The sequence below is a fragment of the Eutrigla gurnardus genome (assembly GCF_963514095.1).
Source record: "Eutrigla gurnardus genome assembly, chromosome: 6".
NCBI classification, from domain to species: domain Eukaryota; kingdom Metazoa; phylum Chordata; class Actinopteri; order Perciformes; family Triglidae; genus Eutrigla; species Eutrigla gurnardus.
In genome coordinates this window covers 4,389,099-4,400,145 of record NC_139920.1, presented here as the reverse complement: position 1 = coordinate 4,400,145, position 11,047 = coordinate 4,389,099, and the positions used below count along the sequence as shown (strand labels likewise).

Genomic DNA, 11,047 nt, shown 5'->3' with positions numbered 1-11,047 from the left:
CTCAGATTACAATCAGGGCCAGAGTTTCATATGGTGACACATTTCCAGTGAAACAAGACCGGAGGCGGGACTTAACGTTGGGAAGAATTTGATTTGATGGTTGAAAAGCTTCACCTTCTCACACTGCAGAGCAGAAGTTTCAGACTGACTGATGGATGTCAAGATATTACAGCAGTTTGTTGGTACTAGCTGATGTAATTGTGCGTCATATTTAGTTTTATAGCAAGAACATTGGATTTTGATATACAATATGTTCAGCAAATATTGTTAAATAGGTGAACAATATGAGCGGGATGGGATCTAAAGAGTTAAAAAGATACTAGTTCAGCTCGAATAAGAGGGAATTCATTCCCTGTGTGTGTATTAATGACCACGACTGATATCAAATGTGTATATGTAAAACATTTATTGTGTGTACAAAAAGTAGTTCAACAACAGTAAATCATGAATGAGAAATCACACTTTGCATGCCCCCCCCCCCCCCCCCCCCTTTAAAAATACCAGGTTAAATGGAGTTCAAAAGAAATATCACAAGTCACATCTATGTTGTAGCACGACTGGTCAGTCCGAGTCACATGACCGTCCCTCCAGGTCCACAGCTTTCTAAACGCAGGTCCATTTAAACGTTTGTGCATTTATTTCCTCAAAGAAACAAAAAACCTAAAAAGGTATGAGTTTTGACCCTAATTTTGTGATTTCAGTTCAGTTTCAAAACTGGGATAGAAACGGTTAGTGTTTAAAAAGCAAAGTGTTGATCATGCATACCAATATGCAACAGTAAAGCCACCATGTAGTTCCCAGGGAGAGCTTCATCATTTGATCTCCTCACTGAACTTGCAGTGATTTGTAATCAGTTCTTAAGAAAATGTCATTAAAAAAGAAGAAGCCATATTGCAGAGTTCATTCTTGGGGTTCCTGGAGGGACTGCATTACCATCCTATCAGCACCATACAACAATCCTAATGAGATCAGACTTCACCTAATAGTCAGTCAGTCCAACACTGCCAGACTTCACAGTCGATCACTCATTGATTACTAGACAGTTCGGCCAATAGTAAACTCAGGCGACGAATTGAAACTCTAGTGTTCAGTATTGGTTGGTCAGAAACCTGAAACATCTTCCAGGTAAAAAACACCCAACCTTAACCATCCCAGAAATCTGAAACACGTAAGAAGGGAAATATATTGTTCAAACAAATTGATTACATAGACAAGCACTCTATAGAAAAATAACTAGCAATGTAAAGTACAAACATACAAGAAAAATGGAGTTTCCCCAATGGTGACGTGCGAGGTTGTGATGCATCACTCAAGTGTTGCGTTCACTCCCACCTTGTGTGTACAACGTTCTGCCACACAAGCCGGAGCTCAACTCCTTCTAAGGCTGCAGTTCTACTTAATAACAAGCCCCTTTCACAGAGACGCACTCCTATCACTGCTCATCACACGACAGCTCAGATCTGGGCCTTCAGAGATCCTCTGAGTACATTTAAGTCAGACACATATGTAGACTCGTTCTCACTCTAAGCCTCAGCCGAACGTCCCTGAAGCAGCAAACTCGTCACATCTGAATGGGCACTAAAGGTTTTCCTCCCAATGGCTTTTTCAGAACAACGTCATTAGCTGGTCTCTGCTACGGACCGGTTGTCTGCCAGAACCAACCAGCTGTAGGCGTGTTCATGAGTAGCGACCCCATACCAGGGCTGTAAAACATGTTGCTGTTTTACTGGTGAGATTAAAAGTTGCTGACATTTAGTTAGCTCCAGCTACATCCTCCGTGTAGCCGATGAGGAGCTACCCAGAGAAGCTTCCTGCTCATTTCTTATCTATGTTAAGAGCTGCACATCGGACCGATCGGAATCTTTTCAGATATCTTTATCTGAAACACCTCCAAATGTCTCCAAATGTTTGCAGCAACTTTCATTCAACTCTGTCCGGTGAGACTGACGTCACCAGAGGGACTGGCACATATGTCCTGCTGTCTTTGGGGGACAAAACCCCCCAGAAGGGAGACAGAGCAGAGGCGTGTCCCATAGTCCAACTCAACTGCCAACCAGCGGTGGATGAAAGAAATCAACACAACAATGCATCATTTGAACTGTTTTCCCATTAAAAGGGTTTTTCCTGATCTGGATGGAGGTCTAAGAACAGACGTGTCCTACACTACAGACTGTAAAGCCTGGGATATTTGACTATGTAACCAACTTTCAATTGGAAGACATAAATAAAATAAAACAATCTGAAGAAATCGATCTGGTAAGAACGTAATTGCTAGGAAACAGTCTTGTTTTGGATCAAAGCTTAACGGCTACACAGCGGCGGGGCTTCATCTTGAGAACCCAATTAACAGGTTCTCTCACTTGATTTCTGTGCAGTGGTTCCAATTAGTGGTCTACATGTCTGAAAGAACCACAGTCATGGAGTATTTTAGTAGTATGCCGCTGCAACACCAGTCAGAGTGTTTGGACCTAAACATGTTGGCTTTGCTAGTGATATTTAGGAAAATGACTCATTAAAGCAGGTCCAAAAACACAGAGGGCAGTAAAACGGGTCCATTCGTCCAAAAATTCTAGTGTCTTGAACAATAATAATAAAAATAATAATAATAAAAAAAAAACAATGACAGATAGGATCATATCTGAGTGGCTGAAAAAAAATTAAAATTGAAAAGTGAAATCCAATAGAAGGGGAAGGTTTCACATGATGGCACACTCTCTGGAGGACACCTTTCCCTGTGGGAGACAAGAAGGTTCAGATTAGCACAGAAACACGGATGTGTCTTCTGGCACATCTAGTGCGAGTGGTCATAATCGCCAAAAGTGGAAGTGCGGTCAAAACTGGGCAAGAAAAGCAAACTAAAAATTTTATTTGCATTTGGTGGAATTCAGTATTTGTTATTGTGACAAAAAGGTGTCTTATTTTATCAACCTGGTGTTGCATTAGTAATGTAAAATGTGCTCTATAAATAAAGTTTGAGTTGAGTTGAAACCAGCTCTAGATACGCTCGCCTTACTGGTTTCATGAGGAAAGAATAAAAGCACACTGCTCTTCCTCTACGGCTGGAGCTTCAACTGTCTGATGGTCTTTGGTAAGTAGTTTGTGCTGCTGCTGAACCATTGCCTTTTTTCCTGAGGTCTCGTTATTTAGCCTCATTGATAGGAATCGAGTGGAAACATCGTCAATTGAGTCACCTTCTGTATGCATCTTTATCACAGGTAAGAAAAAAGTATACTCACTGTCTGTTCCTCTTCCTCCTCTTCCTCTCCATTCTCTACCTCCATCTCAGTCTTGGTGACACTCCTTGTGGCCACCTCCTGCAGGACAGGCAGTCAGCCCACATTACTCACTTCTCCATGCACAGCAACAACATCCAACATGTAGCGTGTGGCGGTCAGTTTGTACGACATGCAAAGACATCTTTACCTCGCCGTCAGCGTTGATCAAAGTGGTAACGATGTCATTTCCTGTGCCCCAGGAAGTCTGACTCTTCCACAGCAGGTCAGATGGTGGACTGTGGGCCATGCCAGCGTCGGCGGACCACACCTGTATGAACACAGCACATGTTTAAAGAGCTGCGATGGCAGAACATGAATAACATGAAACAGTCACAGTGTTCTCAAACATATGGCCACCTCCGTCTGAACCAGGAGCGAGGGGATGCTCACCGTGACTGACTGTCCAGCCTTAAGGACAAACTTTGGGGAAAACTTGTAGACAACCTCGTCCCCATCGTCAACCTGTCTCTTCAACCTCCAGTTGCCCAACGGCTGGTCCTGCAACACAAAGGAAGCTTCACATACGAGAACAGGATCTTTTCACTTTTACCATCCGACCTCAGAAGGCTTTGTTCTACGTCGACGTCCTGTCTTACACACCTGTGCAGTTTCATTGGTCAGTGTGACTGCGTTTCCATCCATGTCAGTGGGGGATATGGCGACCGCTCCGCTAGCTGTGGCTTCTTCCGACACCAGCAGCTGCCCCTCTCCTCTTCCTGCCTCTGGCACATCCTTAGCATCCACCTCCGCCCTCTTCCTTTTGGTAGTGCGGGAGGAGGAAGATCCCGTTATCCTGGAGACGGTGACTCGAGCGGATGGGCTGGGGGACAGCTTCAGTCTGAAACAAGCACACCGGTCACCAGTGAGTCAATGCCAGCAGGAAGGACAGAATAGCCAGGACATGATTCAAATGACAAGACTAACCAGAAACAAGTCATAATGACATTGGCGCAGCATTCAGCGTTGCATGAACACTGTTTTTAATGTTTGTGAATGGAACTGCATTTAGATAGAGCTTTTCTAGTCCTCTGAACCCTTCAAGTGATGGTTCAGAGTGAAATGCACCCGAGGTAATTTCCACCATGACCTCCAGCCAAACACCCCCTCGGAAGCATTTTTAGCGATGGTCAGCATTGGTCAAGATAGGGCTATCAGCCGAATGGCTTAGTACTAGCGCTACGGTACAGGGGATATATCTCATAAATTACCCCACTAATAATGCATGGAATGTTACCAAACTTCTCCAGTAGTACACATAGGGTCTGTACTCACAAAACGAGGCATTTGAAAGTTTGTAAGTACACCAGGAGTTTATTTAAAAGAACACTTGCCTGATAGCTTCTATCCTCGGCGGCTAACACTAACTAACGCTACCGCAGCGTAGACGCCACTTCCGTGTTTACCCAGCCGATGCCGTCACGCGTTTCATGCGAGAGGATGAAAAAGTTTCGCTAAATGTTTTTAAATGCTTGTATTATCAGGTCAACACTTGTCAACACTTGTTGACCTGATAATACAAGCATTTATAAAAATTCAGCGAAACTTTTTCATACTCTCGCGTGAAACTTGCGTCACAGCATCGGCTGGGTAAACACGGAAGTGGCGTCTACGCTGCGGTAGCGTTAGTAGCGTTAGTAGCCGAGGATAGAAGCTATCAGGCAAGTGTTCTTTTAAATAAACTCCTGGTGTACTTAGGCTACAAACTTTCAAATGCCTCATTTTTGTGAGAACAGACCCTATGTGTACTACTGCAGAAGTTTGGTAACATTCCATGCATTATTAGTGGGGTAATTTACGAGATATACCCTCTGTACCATAGCGCTAGTACTAAGCCATTCGGCTGATAGCGGCTATCTTGACCAATGCTGACCATCGCTAAAAATGCTTCCGAGGGGGTATTTGGCTGGATGTCATGGTGGAAATTACCTCGGGTGCATTTTACTCCGAACCATCACTTGAACCTACCAGTACCAGGTATCATTAATTATTAACATCCTCACTGCAAACTCTGTTTGCATCAGGAAAACACAGAGTTCAATGTTCAAATGTAACAAAAGCATCATGTTGTATTGTTAATATGTTACAGTTAGAAAGTGAGAATTATCTGATGTTTTCAAAATGAGTGTGAGAACTGTATTGAAATGATTGAGTACTCATATCTGTACTTAGTATGGGCAAATGTAAATATTTGTACTTGATTTGCCCAAGGATGTGTGGACCGGAGGAGCCGAGGCTCTGGACATTTAGTTGTTTCATATAGCATAGTATAGTGTGTGTGATGTACCTGTGCTCCTCTCCCTCCAGCAGTTTCCTGTATGCATTGATCTCCATATCTAGAGCGAGCTTCACATCCAACAGCTCCTGGTATTCACTGAGCTGGGCGTTCATCCGGTCTCTCAGGTCGCTCATCTCTTGTTCCTTTCCTTCCATGGTACGGCGGTGCTTGTCTCGCTCCGACGACAGGATTTCCTCCAGCTCTCTGATGCGATCCTCTGAGGCAGCCACCTAAAAACACAAACGCATGAATCCCACGGCAAAACTATAAATTAATAAAGCTAATCAGCAATATATTTCATGAAACTCAATGGGCACAAGGACCTGGAACTGTAAGGTTTGTGTGTGGAAATGAAGCAGTACCTGTTTCTGCAGGGCACTGAGCTGATATCCAAGGCTCTCTATTCTCATCCGGGACTCCTGCACCTCCTCCCGGGCCATGCTCATGGCCTTGTCATTAAGCTCAGAGGACTGCTTGGCGTTATCCAACTAAATGACAACAAGACAGACTTTGTGTGAGAATCGGAGCGCTGAAAGACCAAAGGAAATAAATAAAGAGTCGTCTCTCACCTTGGACTGGAAGGTTTGCTCCAGTTCTTCCTTGTAAATAGAGACTTGCTCATCATGCTGCCTCCTCAGGTCCTGGTGAGATCACACAAACATCACCCATTAATGCTGTTACAGAAACTGTGTCACCAAAATGTGCAACTGTATCAGCCCCTCTCACTTAATAAGAAAGCACTTCAGTGTTGCCTTCACTTTTCAGAACTGGAGGCTCCATGTTTACATAATACATGCTTCTCTGCCATAGATGGACAGTTACCTGGAAGGACTGTGCCAGTTTAAACTCGTAGTCCTGTCGGACTCCAGAGTCCACCTCCACAATCCTCTGCTCCTGTCGACGCCGAGACTCACGCACCTCCTGAACACATGGAGGAAGTTTGAAACAGAAACTTCTACAACTATATACAACTATCTCTCTGCACTTTAATGGTTGATATACTGAAGGCAGAAAACAACTGTTCCCAGGACAAGAAATCAATTAATTAACAATTAATTTGTATTCTAATTTTGCATTCTTACTTTAGTCGGTTTAGCTTGAAATAAGAATTTGTCATATTAAATGATACGTAACTCGCCCTTCACACACCACTTACCTCTTCAAACATGCTCTTCCTGAACTCCAGCTCTTCACTGAGTGATTGGCAGCGGTTCTCCAGGTCGACACGCATCAGGGTCTCTGCCTCCAGCTGGCGCTTAGCAACAGCATGGCTGTCCTCTGCCTACAAGAAACAACAGCACGCGGAAATGTAACTTTGGTTTGACTGACTGAGCCATCATGAGCAAGCTGTGGTAGAAAAGCTGAACAGATTTAAAAGTCAGTCTGGATTCTGGTCCACTCAGTAGGTGAGAAAATGCAGTGGGATGAATGTGGATTCTGGATTCTTATTTACTGATTTCTTTTTGTCATTATGTGGACTATCACATTAAATAATTATTGGGAGAAGGACCTGAGAGGGCTGGCTGGTGGGCGGGACATTAAGGGTGAGGGTAACTCCTAGTTTCTTAACACAAAACCTTGCAGTACACACCTTAGCCAGCAGGCTCTTGACATCAGCCAGCTCAGAAGTCAGAGCAGCATTCTGGCTCAGAGCAGTAGAAAGACTGGCTTCACTCTTGTTCAGCTGGCCTTCCAACCCACTGGCCCTGGACACCGCTGCAGCCAGATCCCCATCCTTCTTCTTGGCACTGGAGCACATGGACCAAGGCAGGACAAGCGTTAGGGCTTCAAGTGGACACATTCTGGGCATCCTGATTACTAATGCTCGCTGGTTGCACAGAGCACCTGACATTTCATGCCGAAGTATTATAAATCAGACCATTTTGCACTGCTCAATCATATCATGGTAGTGAGTAGGGGTGGGAATCTCTTGGCACCTCACGATTGGATTCCGATTCAGAGGTCAACGATTTCATTCGAAACCGATTGATATGGGTTCAGATTTTAACTCACAGTTGAACCTGTGTGAGATTATTGGGTGTAGTGTATCATATCACCTGCGTGTGGCTTCATCCAGGTCTGCCTGAGCCTTTCCCAGGTCTATCTGGAGCCTGGCTCGCTCTCTCGCAGTTTCATCCAAAACCCGTCGAGCATCAGCTAACTCTGCCTCATACAGAGCCTTCAGGCCGCCCACCTAAAGAGAGGACACGTTCAGTATCAACACCGCTTTCCAGTGATTCATTAGTACATACATTACAAGATGAGAAAAAAACAGTTGAATGCTTGTAGACCTTTTTGTTCCCTTTAGACCCTTCCAGCCAAGTCTACATTGTGGCTTTATAATACTGCTGGCTGCTCTTGAACTAGGGTTGGGTCAGTGTGTGACAATGTTTGATATTAAGACAAACACCAGACTGGGAACACCGGAAACCGACCCAACTCCAGCTTGAACGCAACCATTTCCAGATGTGGGTGGTATCACTCTCGAGTCTTTGCTGCCGACCGTATGTAACCGCTAAGTGAAACCACCTAACGGGGAGGTACGGAGCTGAGGGGAAGGAGCTCCGACATTCTCTGTTGCTGTCGGTCAGCTGCCAACTGCATCCCATGTTTTAAAAATCAGGGGAGTCTCGGCGCACAAATAACACCTCACCAAAACAAGATACATCCGCCGTGCTGGATGTGTCCTTTCAAACAGACATCGGGTCTGCTCTTTGATTACATCCCCTGCAACAACTTTGCAAGTGAAAGTGAAACATAGAAGAGTGCATTTCTCATATTTTCTTATTGATTTATTGAATTTTGATTAATCTACCACATGATTAGACACCATTTAATTGAAAAGTGCTCTTGTCTATCAGGCAAACTACTTTTCCTGGCATATGCTTTGGTTTCACATGCTACCGGAGAGCAAAATTATGCACCCATAATAAAATTATATGAATACAAATAATTTAATCATTAATAACACGCATCACGCAACACACATTAATAACATGTGCAAATATATCTACACAAAATGTAGTTAAATGCAGGCGTGAATTTACGGGTGACTGGTGTTTGCTAATCCACAGGCCAGTTTGAGGAATGCTGTGCTCTCTGGGCGGGTCGACCCTGAAAGTGGGAAGACTGGCTTTCTCAGTAAACATCCATGGCTCAACGACGGTGGGGAGGGGTCGGAGGGTATAGGATTTTATTGTGGATTGCGACTAAAAAGACCCTCACAATAAATTGATTATGGTGAATCTTATTTGTGGATAATCCCCCCCCCCCCCCCCTTTTTTTTTTACGATACCTTAAATGCGTCTTAAATGTGACAAATTTGAAAAAAATGTCGTGTGAATCCAGTGTGTTTTAGTGCCATTTTAGGCGTTTTATGATAAACATGATTATGCCATTTTCAAATTGCCCCGTGGCTAATTGTGTCTATAACATGGTCTGACCCGTCAGGAGATCACAAGTAAAGCAGACGGACTCTTAAGTATGAATCATATTACACAGTGTTGCCATGAATTTAAGTTACATATGCATTTATGAAAACTCGGAACTTCGCTCATATGAAATATTGGCGCGCGGAACCACCCGCCCAACCTTCCCGGTCCGTTTGAATGTGGATTGGGAATGCGCGAGCGTGTGTATTAGTAGCGCGTGCAAAGTTAAGATGGCAACGGTCATCTGTGCCCGTTTTGCGACACACATCGACGAGGAAACAATAGTCGACACAACACCGGTAAAGTGACGTCAGTGCACCGAAAAAGTAGTACAACGTTTGAACACATCGTGAGTCCGTTCACGTGTTATATGGGCATGAATGAAGCTAACGAGGGCTAGCTAGCTACTCCCCGTCGGTGTGTGAGGTCTTGTTGTTTAGCGTGATTCTCTGGAGCGAACAGACCGACGGCGGAGGCCAGGCGGTCCGCTGCTGCCGCTGCGTGTGAGAACGAGTGGAGAGTTAACTCGTTTTGTTACGACTCACCTCTCTCGTGGTCACCTCCTCTTTCTCGGACACTTTGACCATCAGCCGGTCGTTCTCCAGTTCCAGTGACCGGACACGGTCGATATACACGGCCAGTCTATCGTTCAGGTGCTGCAGATCTTGTTTCTCCTGTAGGCGAGTGATCCGGGTCGGGGAGAGCGGCGTCGAGGCCGCCGTCCGGCCAGCTTCACGACTCGGGGTAGCTGTCGCCATGACGGTTCTTTCAACAATCCTGAGTTTGCTTCTCCGCTCCGCGAGCAATAAAAAACACGCGTATTTGCTGCCGGCGTTACACGAGGACGAAAAACCGGGTTCTCGACTCAAATCAACGACAGGAGGTCAATCAATGAAGATTCCGCTCATGAAACGCCTCAGAGAGCGACCTGCTGGAACACCGATGTGGTTCCAAGATGGCCGACACCGCGCCAAAAGCAGAGAACGCTTCCTGTCTCGCGATGGCTGATGGGAGAATGGGAAAGAAAGAAAGCACGCACGCGCATACGCGTGCACTTTTTTTCATTGAACAACGTTCACTGAATACATTACATTATGCATAAAATAATTCCATTTGAATATGTTGAAGAATGTGATTTTAACACGTTATTTTAAAAATGATTAATGAAGAGAGCTACAGTAAAAGACACAATTGACAGAATTAAATCGTACAAGGGGAATTTGTATTTAAATATATATGATGCAACTTATTTACTTATTATGTCTGTTGTTTTCTTAGAAACTGAGTCAAAGAGATATCAAAATTCAACACAAAACAGGTTGAAAAGAGGGCCTTATGTAAGTGATATGATATTTACATACAAGACGAACAAGCTTCAGGGCGTTGTTCTAGCTGGAGTCTGTGTTAGAGTTCAGAAACGATCTAAATCTTAGACCAAACAACATTCTTCATAAACTGACCTCTGTCAGTAAATGCATCTAAAAGATTACACCCTTATCAATTCATTATTTCATGTATCTGGACTTGTTTCTATGTACTACATGCTGATTGTTCCAAAGCTATGCGTGCATGCGGAGAAAATGATGTTTGAAAGCTATCCTCCAAGCTTCAACAGATTGAAAAAGTGGCCAGCTTGAGAGGCAGTTTACTGCATTTATAATTACAGGACAACAGAAATCATAGGCCACCACACTTATCAATAATACTTTGGGAATATAAAACCATTGACAATTATGTTCAGACAAACATTGTTTAATCCAATTGATCTTAAAATCAGATTTGACAATCTAAAGCATTGAACCCTTTTTCAGAGGAGCTTCCACGTGTTTTTCTTTGGTCATATTGTTGTTGTTGAATGGGAGAGAGCATTCAGTGAGAGAGCAGGGTTCTTCTGTATACACAGCCTTGTATGCTCAGGTCTCTTTGCAACCAACCGTTTAAGACGTTTCTTGCTTTTTCTATCTAGGGCAGGAAGTTGGCAGATAATCTGACAGACACTGACTCATTTATTAAGATATCTCAATGTTTCTTTGAAATTCATACCACTTATTGATGTCTCATCAGAA

At 44.0% G+C, this 11,047-nt stretch overlaps 1 protein-coding gene across 1 annotated transcript; it reads right to left on the bottom strand.

The window, feature by feature from the left end:
* Positions 1 to 424: 424 nt before the first annotated feature.
* On the bottom strand, positions 425 to 9,946 carry lmnb2 (lamin B2). Its single transcript, XM_084011571.1, has 13 exons — positions 9,527 to 9,946; positions 7,608 to 7,744; positions 7,142 to 7,298; positions 6,707 to 6,832; positions 6,373 to 6,471; positions 6,120 to 6,191; positions 5,913 to 6,038; positions 5,560 to 5,780; positions 3,876 to 4,113; positions 3,666 to 3,773; positions 3,424 to 3,543; positions 3,237 to 3,314; positions 425 to 2,732 (listed from the first exon to the last, which is right to left on the bottom strand). The coding sequence occupies exons 1-13, from the start codon at positions 9,737 to 9,739 to the stop codon at positions 2,697 to 2,699; spliced, it is 1,731 nt and encodes a 576-aa protein (XP_083867697.1). The 5' UTR covers positions 9,740 to 9,946; the 3' UTR covers positions 425 to 2,696.
* Between the last annotated feature and the right edge of the window lie 1,101 nt (positions 9,947 to 11,047).

Coding starts and splice junctions, on each gene's coding strand:
- lmnb2 (XM_084011571.1), bottom strand. CDS start 9,739: ATGGCGACAGCTACCCCGAGTCGTGAAGCTGGCCGGACGGCGGCCTCG. Junction 7,745..9,526: donor AGGAGGTGACCACGAGAGAG/GTGAGTCGTAAC, acceptor TCCTCTCTTTAG/GTGGGCGGCCTGAAGGCTCT. Junction 7,299..7,607: donor CTGGATGAAGCCACACGCAG/GTGATATGATAC, acceptor CATGTGCTCCAG/TGCCAAGAAGAAGGATGGGG.